Source organism: Callorhinchus milii, unplaced genomic scaffold, assembly GCF_018977255.1.
Source record: "Callorhinchus milii isolate IMCB2004 unplaced genomic scaffold, IMCB_Cmil_1.0 Scaffold3, whole genome shotgun sequence".
In the NCBI taxonomy this organism is placed as follows: Eukaryota; Metazoa; Chordata; class Chondrichthyes; order Chimaeriformes; family Callorhinchidae; genus Callorhinchus; species Callorhinchus milii.
In genome coordinates, this window is record NW_024704744.1 from 86,884,992 (window position 1) to 86,903,079 (window position 18,088).

The 18,088-nt window shown below is 40.2% G+C and overlaps 1 protein-coding gene across 1 annotated transcript in view; it reads left to right on the plus strand.

The window, feature by feature from the left end:
* The window catches only part of rab3gap2 (RAB3 GTPase activating protein subunit 2 (non-catalytic)), a 53,879-nt gene that overhangs the window by 16,806 nt on the left and 18,985 nt on the right, over positions 1 to 18,088 (plus strand). Inside the window, exons 7-18 of the mRNA XM_042333297.1 lie at positions 1,687 to 1,788; positions 2,821 to 2,920; positions 4,980 to 5,078; positions 5,895 to 6,043; positions 6,280 to 6,359; positions 7,261 to 7,350; positions 8,988 to 9,127; positions 10,515 to 10,731; positions 13,310 to 13,453; positions 14,712 to 14,794; positions 17,117 to 17,181; positions 17,285 to 17,375. Coding sequence (XP_042189231.1) covers positions 1,687 to 1,788; positions 2,821 to 2,920; positions 4,980 to 5,078; positions 5,895 to 6,043; positions 6,280 to 6,359; positions 7,261 to 7,350; positions 8,988 to 9,127; positions 10,515 to 10,731; positions 13,310 to 13,453; positions 14,712 to 14,794; positions 17,117 to 17,181; positions 17,285 to 17,375 — 1,360 coding nt within the window. The remainder of the gene's footprint in view (positions 1 to 1,686; positions 1,789 to 2,820; positions 2,921 to 4,979; positions 5,079 to 5,894; positions 6,044 to 6,279; positions 6,360 to 7,260; positions 7,351 to 8,987; positions 9,128 to 10,514; positions 10,732 to 13,309; positions 13,454 to 14,711; positions 14,795 to 17,116; positions 17,182 to 17,284; positions 17,376 to 18,088) is intronic.

An 18,088-nucleotide genomic window follows, 5' to 3' on the forward strand; every position in this document is an offset into this window, starting at 1 on the left:
AATAGTTAGATACAATTCTCAGCTGGAATGACTGAAATTCACATTGGTGACCACAGCAAACATGCATAACCAAAATAGAAAATAAATATTTGACTACTGTTTTTTGTTCTCATATTTGGTGCTATATTCTGATCTATCATTTGTAATAATATTCTGGATCGAGGAGATTCAAAATCGTAAGATCTTCACATGGAGAAAAACAGAAGCCTTTTGCCATTTGATCTCATTCTTGCAAAATATCGATTTTGAATCGGGATGCAATAAATTCAATCTCCAGTTTTCCTATTCCCCTCCCTAAGACTGCTTTCCTTCACCTCCAAAACATTGCCCTCTCACTCCTATCTTGCACTTAGTGCTGCTGAAACACTCATTAGTGCCTTTGTCAATTCTGCTTAGACTTTTCCAATGCACTCCTTGCTGGGCTTCCTAGCTCCACCATTCATAAGCTGCAGCTTGTTCAATACTCCTCACCTGCACTAAAATCCAATTGCCTTTTTTTTTTCATTCCTCGCCTTCATTCCAAGGTCCTCACCCTCATTTACAGATTCATCCACCCCTGGCACCTTTTATTTCTGATCTACTCCTCCACTCAACTAACTCGGGCTTGCTGGGCATTTGTTACCCTTTCCACACCACAATTGGTGGCTGGACTTTCAATTCCTACACCCCCAATCTCTGGAATGCCCTCCCTCTACTACTCCCATCTCGCCCCCTTTCTGTTTCAATCCTACCTCAAATCTGACCTCTTCAAACATGCCTACGACCGCATTTCTCCCATACCCTCCATTCCCCTCTCCCAGCTCAGTTTCTCACGCCATCCTTATAAAACACTCCAAAATGTTGCCCTACGTTGTAAATGCAAGTTGTTGTTGGCTAGCTACCCCTCTGTTTTCCCATTATAGCATCAGGCTGTTTCTTAAATCATTCCAGAATCCTGGTCTTACTCTGTGTGTGTATGTGTATGTGTGTGTCCTGTCTTATTTATTTCCAGAAGCATGGGAATGGTGTCCAAGATTAGTTTGTTTTCAAAACCAAATTTGTGAAAGGAGAATAAAAAATTGTCGACTTGAAATATATGCATTTTCAAGAATTTTGGTTAGGTATTCGTCACATTGCTTGTTGTCACTGAAAGTACATTGCTGCATCATTTTGATGATTTGCCAACTTACAGTATGAAAATTTGTAGTAAATCAATACGCTTATTGATTGGGAACGAAAATAAAATGACATGATAAATGTTTATAATAAACTCATTAAAAAGCTGTATTACTTTTCTCTGAAGCTTCCTGGATAAAAGCACATCAAAACTTGAGTTTGTCAGGCCCAGTAGAAAATCTTAACTGGTGAACTGCATTTGCTGAGGGTACAGGGAACTATCTAATTGGATTCTTCCAACACCAGCATTGGTCTTAAATTCCTTTCTCCTCAGCACATAGCAGTAGAAATCACTGCCCTTTTAGGAATTAATAGCTACTGTTCTATGATTCAGTCGGTGAAATCAATTTTTTGTTGTGGGTGATGGTATCACTGCTCAAATTAGTTTATTCCTGGGTTGATCCCAGTTGTACTTGTCATTTTAATAGAATCCGCTCGAGACCACTCGATGCAAGTCTGTTCAGCGCAGGATAAATTGATGCTCGTATTTTTGTTGCAATAGAGATGTAACTTTTTTTTAATTGTTTGCAGAATGGTGTACTGCTGTTAGCACAAATTCTAAATGAAGATCCAGTTCTGCAGCTGAAGTGTCGAACATATGAGATTCCCAGACATCCTGGTGTAACAGAACAGGTGAGCATATAAGCAGTTATTACATTTATACTGATATTTTCTCCAGTGATGAGGCTGGAGTATAAACTCATGATGTTTTTGTAGGAGATCGTGTAACTCCTCAAATCAGTTTATTCCTGGGTGGATCGAGAAATTCCACTTTGCCATTTTAATAGAATCAGCAAATCTGTTCAGCACAGGATAATGGTGCCTCAGCTCCAGGCAAAACTGATAAATCAACCACTTCCATTCAACAACCACCTGCTGCCAACAGTTACCCTGAAACAGTCCTGACCAATTTTTCCCCCCCCATAATAAACCACCTCTATTCAGCAATCATCTGTCTGTAACACACAAATGGCTGCTCTTTTTTAGCCCTGTTATTTTCAGTGGCCAGTTCCAAGTGAATTTAAGTGTACTTACAGGTAATGAATTACCAATTTCCGCAGACCTCCACAACAGACCTCCCAACGCATTTACCAACACTATGATGAGCAGGCACCATGATGCCCACAGCTTCGGCCTTGGTCAACGAAAGAATGAATCCTTATTCAGAGGCCGTCCTTACATAAAGGCCACTTTGGTCCAGTCCCCTGAATGTTGCTGAAAATAAGTCTTGACTGTATATGTTGGATAAATAGGTGGTCAGGTGGATGTGTCAGAGAGCATCAGAGTTGCTTGGGAGCCTGAGCTGGTAGGGGGTGGCAGCTGAGGAAGGTGGTAGGGAAAGGTGACCAAAAGTACGGTCAAAGAAAGATCTTCAGTGCATTTCACTCAGTACTGAATGTTTCCTGGCAGAATATCATCTGGATGGATTTTCAGTGTGTGTAATGTGATATTTACAAATGCCTGGACCACACATTGGGCATTTGTAATATCACATTTCTAGAGCAAAGCTGACAAAGCTCCCTATGGCTGTGAGAAATATGTCTCCTTGGTTTTTAATGCTATTTGTGTTTTCGTGCTTTTAAAACTCAGTGAAATTAAGTAATATCCTGAGGTGCCATTTATTTGAAATTTGATTTTTTTAAATATATATTTGTTTCCTCCTAGCATGAAGAGTTGAGTATCCTTTATCCAACTGCTCTTGTGACCATAGATGGATTCAGCCTCTTTCAGTCACTTCGTGCCTGTCGAAATCAGGTAGCAAGAGGTATGTGGTTCAATAATAATCCTCACATTTGATATAATGCCTTTCGCATAAAGAGGATATCTCAAATCGCTTCACAGGATATACTGTAATGTGCAGTGACTGTGTACTTGGTAGGCAAAACACCAATAAAATTGCTTCTTAAAAGGAATAGAATGCATTTAGCTTTCAATTAGGCAAAGTTTATAATATTGTAAAAGTGGGCTCCTGCACATACATACAAACAAACAAACCTAATGCTTAAAGAATTAGTTAATTTCCTCTGACCTCTGAAGACTTTTCTGTTTGTGCTCACGGCCACCTCCCCCTTCCACCCGGCTCAGAGTCAGGCTCCGCTACTGTTAAGCGCTCTGAGACGCTACCCTGCGTGGAAGGCACTATATAAGTGCAAGTTGTTGTTGACCTCCCAGTTCCTACTCCCTACAAACTGACATCTTTTCTTGTGTCTGCCGTGACCCAAACCAGAAACGATGTTGTAGGTAAAAAAACGTCTTCCTATGACAGACCCAAGAAGACATATTCAGACTTTTGGAGGATTGCAGACCTCCTCCTACAAGAGGAAGTGGTCAATGACTTATTTTACTTTATTTTTAGAAGACCTGCTGGGAGAATTGTGACTGATTTCTGGTTGCAATAATTACTACTCTTCTCTGGTAAACCTATTTATAAAGGAATCCCAGGACATGAGTATTTACAAAAAAAAATCATTCAGCGCATTGGCATCTATTAAAGGGACAGAAAGTTGTGAGGATAGATTTATATAAATCTTTGTTGTCACATTATATAGGAAAGATAATTCAATGTGACACAATGCAATAAACTATTCTCTTGATTCTCCTTGGAACACGTGTTAAGGTCATTACGGTCTATTTCCCACGATTACTCCATTGAAGCGGAAATCTTTCTCCCTTTTTGAAGTTTTGCTTAACGCTATGAGATGAATTGCTTCTGTGCAAGAGTTTGATCAGTTGGATACTTGTGCATAGTAATTTATCTACAAGAGTCTCTGCTCTTTAGATTTTAGTGCCTGCCAGATTAATTCTTGTTTTGTTGCATCCTTTTTGGGATAAAGTGAGTAATTGGGAGCAAACCACCAGTAATGTTACAGCTGAGAATACCCTGAGTATAACATAATTTTCTCTCCCAAGCCACAACTAAATCCTTACGCAATACAATTTACACTTATATAGTGCCTTCACATTGGGATGACATCCTACAACAACAACAAGATTGCATTTATAGAGCGCCTTTCACGTCAGGAGGGCGTCCTAAGGCGCTGGACAGTTGGGTTGGGACCCGAGCAAATCATGCAGAAATGCCTACTTCTCATTCTTTCTTCTATCTGATTTGATGAAAGCCTAGATTTTAGTAGATGTGAAGATTGTTTCTCCATCATTATCTTGGCAAGCTCCAGAATTTAGAAGGGTAGCCATCTTTTGTTTACCTTGGAAGAATTCCCAGGGTTCCTGGTAACAATTCATACATGTATGGATACATTCCTTCAGGAGAAAGTATTAACGTGCTGTACAGAATCTAAGGGAGCCTGAGGTGGGGGAAGGTGGCTGAGGACAGTCAAACAGAGGTGGTTAGTTGGTTTTGAAAACATAGAAGAGCGAGGAAAAGGGATTTTGCAATCATATGCTAAAAGGAAAAGTGGCTGAAAGCTCACATGTGGGATGGAGCGAGCGGGGGAGATGAAGCAGACCAGAGTTAGTGGAGTGTAGGAGGTAACAAAGAAGTAGAAATGCAAGATATTGCAGAGGTAGGATGTGGCAAAGGTATTTGAAGATGAGGGTGAGGAATATTAATCAATTTCTCTTGGAGATAGAGACACAGTGGAGCTGGGTGAGGATGGGGTGATGGGCTCGAGGAGATTGGTGCGCAGTCCAAGTTGATCTGGAGCTTGTGGAGGGTAGCAATCCATTCAGAATTCTCAAGCAACACTTACAAGTTGTTGCTGTAGTTCCCCAATTTTAAACATATGTTTTTTTTCTTGTAGATACAGTTTTTTTTGTTTGTTTTGTTGAGAGTACCTTCCCTTATGTTGTGTTTTTAATTACAGCTGCTGCTTCAGGGGCTGAGAACATACAACCTCCACCACTGGCATACAAGAAATGGGGCTTGCAAGATGTTGATATGATAGTGGACCATGCAAGCATAGGTAGGAAACATGACACCCTGCAAAGATTTTAAACTTTATTAATCCTATTGGTAAACTGGTGTATGTTGGTGTAGTTTGGATGGTACAACTCTCATCATTGGGTCTTAAAAGTTTCTGTATTCAGGCTCCACGTTAGGATCCGAGCTTATAGCTTTTAATATAAGATGACACTCCACTGCAGTGCTGGGAAGATACTGTATTAATGGAAGTGTTAAGCCGAGATCTCATCTACCAGTTCAGATGAGTGCTAAAGAATCCCAATACACCATTGAAAAGAGAAGGGATTTTCCCCTGGAGCCCTGACCAACAGTCCACCAGATTAATTGGCTGTTGAGCATTTATTTCTGTTCTTGCAATCTTACGACTGCAAATGCCTGCTGCATTTCCCTGCAAAAATCGCAATTACTTGTGAAGTGTTTTGATGTGAGCAGTAAATGGTGGATTGCAAGATGAACTCAGGCGATCTTCCAAGCTTCCCTTTTATTTTAAAATGACATTCAGGAATTCATTACCTGGGAGAATGTTTTTTTAATTTTACACCAGATGTTTCCATCTAAGGTTTTACTGTCTTAAAATGGTGCCATTAAGAATAGATCACAGGACATAAACTTTGAAAGGGTTTAGATATCTAGATTAGATTTCCCTTCAAATTTTCACTTGTTCTGGATTAAGTAAGGGAGGAGATGCAATAGAATGTCAACATAGAGGCAACACCAGCATTGAAAGCCTATATACTCCTTTTGATTGCACTGGGATATATAGTGGAGTATTCTTCGGTTTGTGTGATTTACCACTTTGCCTTCTCTCGTACTTCAGGAATTATGACCCTTTGCCCATTCGATCAGTTGAAGACAGCCTCAGTTTTAGGTGGCTTTAATGCAACAATAAAGAGCAGCCCACCTGCCATGTCCCAATATGTGACAGTGGGGTCTAGTCCTTTCACAGGATTCTTTTATGCCCTGGAGGTATGTGTTTCTGTTCATTTGTTCCCAATTCAAGAATTTTAGTGGCTTTGGTTAAATTTTAAAAAAAACGCCCAATTGTGGATTTATAGAAATTGTAATGTTTCAAATAATTTTTGAACACGGAATCAAATAATTCTTTAGTTTATCAGCTGAGAATCATAAGTGACCGTTAAAAGTTCATCCTCCTTTCCGTTTTGATGAGATCTTAAGCATTTAGCATGTTTTCTGGTTTACAGGGTAGCACACAACCTTTGCTGTCCCATGTTGCTTTAGCAGTTGCCAGCAAGCTGACATCAGCCTTATTTAACGCAGCCAGGTAAGAAATTTGTTTGTATTAAAACTGTTGAAATATTTACGACAACTGCTTCTTAGTAATCCTTGCAAGCCAATATTCAGATGTGCTGAACGATTTCTTTCTTATGTGGCCTCCCTTGTTAGACCTGCGTGTAGAATTATGAAGATTACAGCAGAAAGGAAGGCTAGCTGGAACTTCAATTATGTTATGCATGATTTGTTGTCCATGTCATGCCTTATGTTTGACAAATTGAATTGTTATTCCAGCTCAAATAGAATTCTGAAATGTACTGGAACATAAGAATGCACAGAACAAGAAAAGACTATTGCAATCGATCTGTCTAGTTTTGAGGTTAAGAAAAAAAATCCTAAACCATTATTCCTGATACCCCTTAATTGAATCTCTACTGCCTTGCTAGGTCATCACCTCTTCCACTGTGCAAATTAAGCTGTTCAGCTTCCTCCTTCTGAGGTTGTTTGTCTAGATTTATTTTTGACCCATTTTAAATCTATTATTATTAGGGTCCAGTTTATATTGGCTGCCGCGTTTCGCCCACCAGTATACAGTCAATTCACTTTACAGCATATTCTGTGAAGCGCTTTGAGACGTTTAGAAGATGTGAAAAGCGCTATTTCAAATGCAATGATTATTATTATCTGTACATTAGAGTCTTGGAAAAATAAGTTTTAGATAATTGTGTTCATTAAAAAATATTCTGGACACAGTTGAATTGTGATGCACTTTTTATGTGCTATGAACTCTGATGTTCTTTTATTGACCACTGAGACAATATCCGCAGAATAGTTGGTTGCGTAACCCTGCAGAGCCGTGTCAATTAAATCAAGTGAATGATAAGATGCAAGGGTTTGATGCTGCCTAAAGTTCTCAGGTTGACTGACATGGGTGTCCATGTAATTTCCAGTGGATGGCTTGGGTGGAAGAGCAAGCATGAAGAAGAGCCTTTGCAGAAACAGAAACCAAAGGTTGAACCTGCTACTCCCCTTTCAGTGAGGTGGGTAAAAGTTTCATTGTGTGTACATGCTACGGTGCAATCTGTGCTACATTTGCCTCTGACACAATTTGTGCACAACATTAACTTGCTTTTGTGGCTGTGTAAATGAAGTTGTGTTGTTTTGCTTAAAATATCTCCATCCAGTTTCTCGCAATCTTCATACCAATTGCAGACAGTTACCTTTGAAAGCTGTGTGAAAATGAGTGGCTTATACTTAATACTGTAGGACTATGGAGCAGTTGTCTTTTGCTTTGAACTATAAGATTGAAATCTTTTTCTACTGGCTCTTCAGAAGAAGAAAAATATTTTGAGTTGATTTGAATGAATTGAGATATTGTGTCAATAATTCAACATCTGCAATCTACTATAATGAATATTGCAAAGCATTTCCAACAAGAGAGAATGTTTAATATTGATAGGCTAGTCACATCATGGGACATACTAATTGTAGTACTTACTTAAAAAAAATTGGATTTGAAATAGGGCTTTTCACGTCGGTAAGATGTATCAAAGCACTTCACAGGATCTACTTTATTTTGCAGGCAAGCTTAAAAACCTGTATTACATTTTTGAGAGCAATTGAGGGATTAAACCTCAGATTAGTTTCGTGCTTGTTAAACTCCTTTTGTGAATGAAATTGTACCTGTATTTATGAGTGAAATCCTCTAATGAGAGATAGTTGCAAGAAAACTGTAATTATCCCCTCCCCCTGCCCACCCACACATCACTGTGTTGCTTATAATGCCTTCTGTGAAAGCTGCATCTTAATGCTTTCCCAACAAGTAAACTTGTACCTCAGCTGTTCCCATTACAACAGCTCCAAAATTTGATGGAAGTTGGTCTTTTAATTGTGTAGCAGTTATTGATTTCTTAAAGTTAAATATAACTTGATAAGTTAATAATAATAATAATAATAATCCTTGCATTTGATATAGCGCTTTTCACGTCGGGAGGACGTCCCAAAGCACTTCACAGAACAAACTGTAAAGTGCATTGACTGTATATTTGTGGGCGAACACGCATAGCAATGTCCCACAAACGGTCGTAGATTGAAAATGACCAATTTATTATTGTTTTTGGTTTTGGAGGAGTTACTGGGAATTCTGGCATTTCTCATAGTAGGGTTTAATTTATACAGGAAAATTTTAGCGGATGCTGTTCATTTGTTTCTGGATACCAATCTCAGAGAATTTTCATCACACTAAAGTAGCTTTGGTATTAAAAAGACAAGCTAAAAACAAAACTGTATTCGAGTTGTTCACATAAAGCAACTGCAGACTTTGTATGGAAAATCCTTTTCGCAATATTTTTTGGGATTGTCCACAATCCTGGACTTGTTTACTACTGATTATTATTGTGGTGAGTCAAAAGCATTAAAACAATTTTTTAATAGAATAAATTGTTCACTCAATCCATGACTGCTTGTGGGATACTGCTGTGTGCAATTGACTGCCATGTTTTGCCCACAAAATAGACAGTCAGTTCACTTTACAGTATGTTCTGTGAAGCACTTTTAGACTCTTCAAGACATGATAAGGCGCTACATCAAATGCAAGTATTATTACTATTAGTCCTTTCATCAATGCATAACCCAATGAACCACACTGAAGTAATCGCTTTCTTTTATATATTGTTAGGTTTGGAATCCCAGATTCTCGCCGGCGCGGTGAGACAATTTGTCTTTCACCTTGTAACACCCTGGCAGCCGTCACTGATGATTTTGGCCGTGTCATTTTATTAGATGTAATGAGGGGTGTTGCAATACGCATGTGGAAAGGTGAGGAGGCATATGTCTGCAAGCTGTTTGAATGGTTTGTGTGCTCTTGGTATAAGTTTAAAAGGCAGTCTCATCTTAATATTCTGAGGTTCTAAATGAGTTGTGTAAGGCCTCCCTTGTGTAAGATAAATTCATTATTCATAGACTTACTGTTTAATTCTCTGTTTATATCACTTGTTTCCAACCATTTTGCTGACCGCATATACACATTTTAATGATTAATGGTTTGAGATCCATTTTAATTTGATTAGGTGAGTTACTTTTTGTATCCATTTTCTATATATAAACCAGCTTGCTCCTATTTAAAACTAATTTCTCCCCCCCCCCCACTCCCCCACAAATGTGCTAAAAGTTCTTGTGCAGAGAAAGTCTAACTCATTGCCACACTAAATATTAAAAAAAATGCTGATGTGTCTGAGCAGATGAAACCAATGGCCAGCCTCCAGGTTGTCTCTAACTATGCTTATTAATGGACCATTTTTTTGATCAGCTGGGCGACTGACATGTGGAAACTACTCGACATGTTCAACAGTATCCGAAACAGCCAGAGTTCCACATGTGTAGTTATGCCACCTACACATGCAAATATCCGGTGTGTAGAGGTACCCCAGATGTGTGCTGGAGTTTAACCAGCTAAAATGGCATAACTTGCCATTGAGAGAACTCTCGATCAAGCGTCCTTTTGCCTATCCAGCTAGGAGCAGCCTACCCTGCAGGCCTTGCAGAGTTCTGTGGGAAGAATCCCTCTTCCCAGTGACTGGTCTGTTCCTCCAGATCCTGCCGATGTGGCTGGTTGTTTTGTCATTAACAGTCCGCTGGAGTATTGTAGACCGGCCTGACTCGTGAACCAGACAACTGAGTCTGCCGCAGACGATTGTCTTGATTCCGATATTCTGTTGCCAAGCAGGTACGCTTGGAACTAGGTCAGCTCCAAGGGCGCCACTTACCTCCCACCCATCCATCCCTATGACGAATAGCTAGAGGCATGTGAGTGAGCAATGGAGAATCCCCACCTCAGTTTGCCTTTATTCCTTGTTGGCTCTGCAGTTCCACAGCAGGTCAGAGTTTTCTATCTGCAGTCTTGTAAAATATCAACCCCAAGTGGTTTGACTGAACTAACCGAAAATCAATATTTTATTGATTGCGTCCCTCTCTGTTGGGTTGTTCATTACAGATGTATTCTCTCAGTCAGCTGGAAATGGATGGTAGATTTATTCATGATTTGTCAACTGTATTGCTTTGGTGAGCCGATGTGTTTGATTTTTCTATTGTGAGCTTGAAGCTGCTGGATTTTGTTTATCTTCCAAAGGGGAAACTATATAAAAAGCTCAAATTACATTAGCCACCCTCTTTCAAATGTTTTATTTTATAACCTTTTGTTTACTAGGATACCGCGATGCACAGGTAGGCTGGGTCCAGGTGATGGAAGACCTACACGAAAGAGAAGCAGAAAAAGGCAATTTCTCTCCTTTCAGTAATCCTACAGGCCCAAATCGTGTCGCCCAGTTCCTGGTAATCTATGCCCCGAGGAGAGGAATCCTGGAAGTTTGGAGCACCCAGCAAGGTCCCAGGGTAGGAGCATTCAATGTGGGAAAACACTGCAGGTCAGTATCCTGGAACTTTATTAAAACTAATATATTCTAATGGCTGTTTGGAAAGTGTGTTGTGTATTGGAGTGGGGGGAAGCAAGGAAGCAAGGTCTTTGCGTTAGAATATTGATGGCTTGATAAAGGCGCTATTTTGCCTGCAAAATATACAGTCAATTCACTTTACAGTATATTCTGTGAAGCACTTTGAGACATCTTGAAGACGTGATAAGATGCTATATCAAATGCAAAGATTATTATTATATCAAATGTAAGGATTATTGTTAATGACATGGTACTGATACTGAGGATGTTCTCTAAATTTGAGGGGGAAAAAAAATATTTTTAGCTTCTGAGAAAAAGACCCCATTATGATATTGTGTTGGTGTGCAATATTTTGTGGCAACTGCAACCCAGTACAACCAGTTACCTTGTTTGGGGGAGGGGTGTGCGGGGAAGTACTGTGTAATCCTGAATGATTTACTCTTGTCTTGGTGATATCGTCAGCCGACATGGGGTCAACTTCCATACGTATGTGGATGACACCCAACTATATCTTTCTGCCTCCACCCTCAACTCCAGGACCACTACTGTCCTGACAGACTGCCTGTCGGACATTAAGTCCTGGATGAGGGCAAACTTCCTACAAATGTGAGCAAGACTGAGGCCCTCCTGATTGGCTCGGGTCAGCGCCTCTGCACCTCAGACTCTGGCAGCGTCAACCTCCATGGTTGCACACTTCAACTCACCAAGCCAGTCAGGAGCCTAGGTGTCTTGTTCGACCCTCAACTGTCTTTTCTTCCCCACATCCAAGCGATGACCTGCTCTGCCTTCCCTAACCTCCGTAACATCGCCCGACTCCGCCACTATCTCACCCCTCAGGCCGCTGAAACTCTTGTTCATGTCTTCATCACCTCCAGGCTCGACTATGCAAACGCCCTGCTTGTCGGCCTTCCCAACTCCTCCATCCACAGACTGCAGATAATGCAGAACTCTGCAGCCCGTGTCCTCTCCCGCACCAAACTCCGTGACCCCATCTCCCCTACTCTCGCCCGACTCCATTGGCTCCCTATCCTTCAGAGGATCCAGTTGAAAATCCTGGTCCTCACCTACAAAGCCCTCAATGGCCTCGCCCCACCCTACCTCCATGACCTCCTAACCCCCTACCAACCTGCCCGCTCCCTCCGCTCAGCTGGCTCCGGTCTGCTCCATTTCCCCCGACCCATCGCCCCACCATTGTTGGTAGAGCCTTCAGCCACTCTGCCCCCAACCTCTGCAACTCCATTCCCCAATCACTCCGCTTCGCCCCCTCCTTAGCCTCCTTCAAGTCCTGCCTCAAAACCCTCCTCTTCGACCATGCCATTGGTCACCCCCCTTCCCCTCCCCTCCCTTCTCCCCGCTGACTCCAGCTCAGGTCTGAAATGCTGTACACTGTCCTTCCGACGTGAAAGACGCTATACAAATGTAATCTTGTTGTTGTGTCATCTTGTGAAGCTGTCAATGTGCTGTTTATACACCCTTTGAGACAATGGTTCTTCTGTTCACTTCCTTTCTGAATGCATTTCTTGAACTGATCGTTGGTCTCAATTATACGTAAGGATGTCTTGGGGAAGTATAAAAAATAATTGTTTATTTCAGTCTGTGCTGCTGGGACAAACTGAGTAATCCTACAAGCTTCCTGATGGTAGTTTGTTAAAGGTATTCCTCCCTGAAATGTGGTTTCTTCCCACCACCACGCAACCTCCACCACGCAACCTAACACTCTTGTGTTAAATGAGAAAGTTAGTTAACGTTGCTGATTAATAATCATCCTTGCATTTGATATAGTGCCTTTAATTGAAAAGTGCCTTGGGATCAAGAGTTTCCCATAGGTAGTGATAGCATAGGGAACAGATCTTCCAGGTGGTCAGTTGAGCACATATTGGTTGGTACACTGGCTATATGTCCTCACTGACGCTACTTCTCTGAAGTAATGGACATCCATAGAATTGGAGAGAGAATTCAAGTAGTCTTGTCCTTCAATTTTCTTTTATTAAAATTGCAATACCTCAGATAGAAATGTCTAATAATAATAATCCTCGCATTTGATATAGTGCCTTATCACGTATGTATTGTGGATTCAAGTAGATTGAATGTGTATTTTATGGGTAAAATGTGGCAACCAGTCGCAAACATCAATGCACCCACAAACAGCCTTGGAATGAATGATCAATTGTATTTGGGGGATTGTTAGACAGGGAAATTCCCTTCTCTGTTCGAATAGTGCCCTGGGACCCTTAACGTCCACCTGAACAGGCAGAAGGGACCTCGGTTTAACGTCTCATCTGAAGGACAGCACCTCCGACAATGCAACACTCCCCCAGCATTGCATTGGAGTTCAGCTTAGGCTATGTCATTCCAAGTCCCGACATGGGGGTTGAATCCACAACCTTCCGACTCTGAGGCGAGAATGCTACCACTGAGCCAGGCTCAGATAAATTGACATGCATTATGGGAAGAGTATTTATGTAATCATTTTTATTATGTAACTTCATTTTTATTGTGCATTTTGAAAGAGGTGGTACATCTGATTGTGTTGCAAATGTGATTTTCTTAGGTTATTGTATCCTGGATACAAGATAATGGGATTGAACAATGTAACCAGTCAAGGTTGGCAACCACAAACCTATCAGATCTGTTTGATCGATCCAGTAAATGGTAACGTGAAGACCATCAATGTTCCTTTCCATCTTGCTCTTAGGTACTTTTTCCCCCTTTCTAGCTTATTTCGGGAGTTTTGGGGGTATTGAAGAATAGGTACATATTGTACACATGGAAGGATAAAAATGCTGGGAACTTGAAATAGTTTCTCTCTTTAGAATCTTTTCTCTCCTAAGACCAGCATCATCAAGGACACTCAAATAGGTGAACCAGGACTCTAGCAATAAACTGCATTCCATCAGGGTATGTCATGGGCAGTCTGGCTGGTGGATAAGTGAATGAAGAAAAATGACCCTTCTTACTGCAGGGCTAGAACTAGTTGGAAGCCAATTTCAAAGCTTTATGGCTCTTCCTTTCCAATGTCAATCACATTATGGACATGATATGATTCCAGCCATGCCCTGCAGCTTTTTAAAAAATTTTTATTTATGATTTAATACAATTCCATGTTCAGCTTAAGGTATGTTAGAAATTTAGCATTTTTCTACTTAACCACTTCCCCATTCCCACATCAGAGGCGGAATGAGCCAGAATAAAAGTAAAAGCCCTTTTACATCATTGCAATCTCAGAAGACATACTGTACTGCATCAATATAGTTTTCTCCAGTGAATTACCAGGCCAGACTACAGTGGGACATTTGAAAATGATCAAAGGAATGGACCACAAACATGGGTCACTGTATTGTCAGCAGGGAGAAAACATTCAGCTTGAATCCTGTCTGAAGACAATAGCTTTTCCAGTATGTAAGAACCACTGGCTTTTTAAAAAAAATAACAGTTTTCGCATTTACACTTGAAAAAAAATAATCAGGGAGCAGATTTTCCATTGATGGGAAGGTCGGAGAGGGAAAACCACAACTTTTAATAGTTTGAAGAAACATTTCCCCTATCAGAAAGCTCACTTTGTTCTGAAATACTGCTTCAATCTTAAAGGGTTTATGGCTGCAGTAGTGAAGCTTCCATTGCAGTTAAGCCAGTTTAGATATCCTAAGTTATCCTTGTTCTTTTTTTTTAAGAATTGGAATAACCTGATAGCATGAAACATTTTGCAAACAATACTCAGGCATTGCTCACGAGGTGGTGAGAATTGATTTGCTGGAAAAGTTCCTGAAATTGTAGATTGTGTGCAGTACTGGTCTTGGTCATTCTATACCACTGATGTGTATTTTGCAAAAAAGATCTCTATGTATCAGCTTTTGTAATACTTTAATGTGTGGTCATTTTATTTTTTGAACTGAGAAAAAATATTTTCTATTCTTCCCTCACCTCTCCCCATGCTCCTTTCCTATGTTTTTCAGCGATAAGAAGAGTGAAAGAGCAAAGGATATGCATCTCCTGAAACGGTTAACTGCTTTGTTGAAAGCCAAAGTCGCTAACCCTGGTAAAGTTTTCTTGTTTGCCTGCAATATGTAAGACTTAGTGTATCTAAATTTGGTTAGTTGGCAGTGGTCTTTGATGATAGTACCCGTGACTGAAAGCTATATCAGCATGAAATGTGGAGCACAGCTTCAAATTGAATGTTTTCTAAGGTATTGTTTGAATGTGGTGTAGGTAACCAAGCCGTGGATAATGTTTGTTCTGCATATTACTGAACTGGTCAAAGTTAATTGATTACACTGTAGAATGTATGTCACTACCGTTGGGTATTGAATAAACACACCTCATTTAGGACTTAATGAATCTTGTCTGAAGCTTTTCCAGAGCTTCCGGAACTTTTTTTAAAAAAAAGTAGTTTTCTCCCAGTTATTTTATATACTTTGGTGTATCAAACAATAATTTTAACAACTATCTCCTTACACACACATCTTGAAAACTTAAGGGATGAGAAGTATTTTGCTGCTGTTAGTATCTTCCTATTACATATTTCTGTAAGAATAGCTAGTTTCATGAACAACTATAATTTTGCAGAAATCTTTCCTTCTTTCTTCACCTTTCACCATCCCTGACACAAAGAATGGATTCTACTACTGGCTTTTCCACATGAAAAATTTTTTGTTTTGCTACGTGTTAGAATATTAGAATGTTGCTTAATTTATCAAAATCATGTGACATTGGTAGTGTGAAATATTCAATTCTTGAAATTGTTCTTAAATTCTTCCTCTCCTTCACTAAGTTTGCTAAGGAATACTGAGGTGTGTTCTTTATACTAATGTATAGGTTTTCTTTTTGTTTTTGAAATTTGTTCTTAATCCAGCAAGATTTTCTCTTGAGCAGGAAGAACATTTTGACGATTAGCAAATGGTGACAAGAAATCATTGAGCTAAAAATGTCTTCTGTAGAGAACTTGAACCACAGCACTCCTCAGATTGCTGCCTCTGACAAAAATTAAATATGATCAGGAGTACATTTCTGGATGACTTAGTTTAACATGATCCATTCTGGCATAGGAAACTAATTTCCATTACTGCATTAATCGTCTTCCATGTTTTACACTTGGCAACCCAAAGCCCCAAACGTATTGTTAATGATTTGTTCTCTGAAACATTTGATGTTCCAAGAAAACAAAGATTGGCTAAAAGCCAATCGATGACAATGAGGAACGATTGAAAACACATTGTTTTAGAAACTGGGAAAAGGCAATTTACGCAACAAATCCTTCCTTCTTAACTTGAACTTAAAGTTTACTGACTGGTGCTCAATTTAATGTCCCATCCACACTTCTGACATGCAGTACTCCCAAGCATGGCAGCATATTGGCATATCAGCCCACAATGGCAACAACGTAAATTTATATAAGCGCCCTTCATGTGGGATAGCATCTTGAAATGCTGAAACCATGTTCCCTAGTATTTGAACCATTTGTCATATTGAGTGATTTATCTGTGGTGTGGTTCCATGGGTGCTGGTTGCCCTCCAATAATCCACCCAAATCACTATTGGTCATGTGGGATCTTGGCACGAGTGTCAGCAGGCTGCTTGATTGTTGAGAGAATTGCAGTTGATCCTGGCCTCTCCCCACATGGCTTCCAGCATACTTAGCAGTAGCAGGAACCCTCACTTGTTCTCTCCCTCCCTAACTTTGGGCTGGCTGGCGCTATTTAGCCCCAACAACAACTTGCATTTATATAGAGCCCTTCACACAGGGTAACGTCCCGGAGCCTCCCCATGGAGGCCTAGCTGAAACCAGCAAACAACATGGACTAGAATTCGAACCAGAGAGATATATTCAAGCTCTGTGGGGAAGATCTAATTGTTTATAGCCACACTGTTGAGAGAAATTTAAGAAAACATTCATGACTTGCTGTAAACCTCAACAAGCTGATGTTACTGGCAAAATCCCAGAAAAGTTAGCATTGATACAATTGTCATTATCATAGAATCATAAAATCTTACAGTACAGAAGGAGGCCATTCGGCCCATCGGGCCTATGCCAGCTCTTTGAAAGAGCTACCAACTAGTCCCACTCCCCTGCTCTTATCCCATAGCCCTGCAAATGTGTCCTTTTTAAGTACCTTTCCAATTCCCTTTTGAAAGCTATTATCGAATCTGCTTCCATCTGTGGGCACCTTCATTGCTCCAAGTATTTTGTATGAAAATAGCAGCTAAGATGATCTGAATGGCCTCCTTCTGTAAAATTCTATGCTTCTAAGACTGCTTTTTAGCTCAGATCTTTGGTACTATACGCACCTGTAATTGTCGGTCATGGTTCTCCCATTTTTATAATCCCCATTGCTCTGTGTTACCAATTCCATTTGTATTTCAGAAAGTTTAGAAACTGAAATAAAGACACATCTGCTTGATATTAAGTATCCTGCTATGAAAAAACAGGTAACTTAACCTAATGGTTTTGTCAAATTGCTTATTTGAGCTATTTTATCTCTTGTCATTTATACCTTTGTTTTTAAAATTCTTTTTATTTTTGTGCCTGCAGGCCTTGGAACGAATGCTGATGAGTAAGAACATTCCACTCTCCAGCCTAACTCATCTAATCCAGGCATTACTTGACAGCATAAAGAATCAGGGTGAGTAAATAGGATAGGATTTTGAATTTTCCTTCTGTCTTCCACCCTCTTCACATTGCAGTAAGATTGAGGATGTGAAACTATTGGCATAGATAGGAACAAGAGGATGCCTGTCGAGTCTGTTTTATTAGATGATGCCAAAGACTCTTTAAATTGTTTTTTCTCCATATCCCTTACTTCCCATCTCTTCAGCTCAACATATTCTGCCTCTGACCTTTTGGGGGCAGTGCATTCCACAATTTCACAACAGTCTGTGTGAAAAAATTTCTGTGTGAAGAGTCGCCTCTGTAACCTACAAATAACTTTGAGACGTCTTCAAGAAGTGACAAGGTGCTATTTCAAATGCAGGGATTATTATTATTATTCAATATATTGTCGAGTTACAAAATGCACTTTGCAAGCCTCTATTCGAGTAGTGCAATGGAATCTTTAACAACCACTGAACAGGCAGACAGGACCTCTGTTTAACTCGCATCTGAAGGACGGCACCTCTGACAGTGCAGGTTGGAGTATCCCCTGATGTGGGATTTGAACCCACAACCTTCTGACTTCAAGACAAGAATACTACCAACTGTGCCACGCTGATATGCAAAGCAGCAGCTATTTTCTTTCCATATTTCCATGTAATATTTTCTTACAACAACAACAATAAGATTACATTTGTATAGCGCCTTTCACATCAGGAGGACGTCCCAAGGCCCTGGACAGTGTAC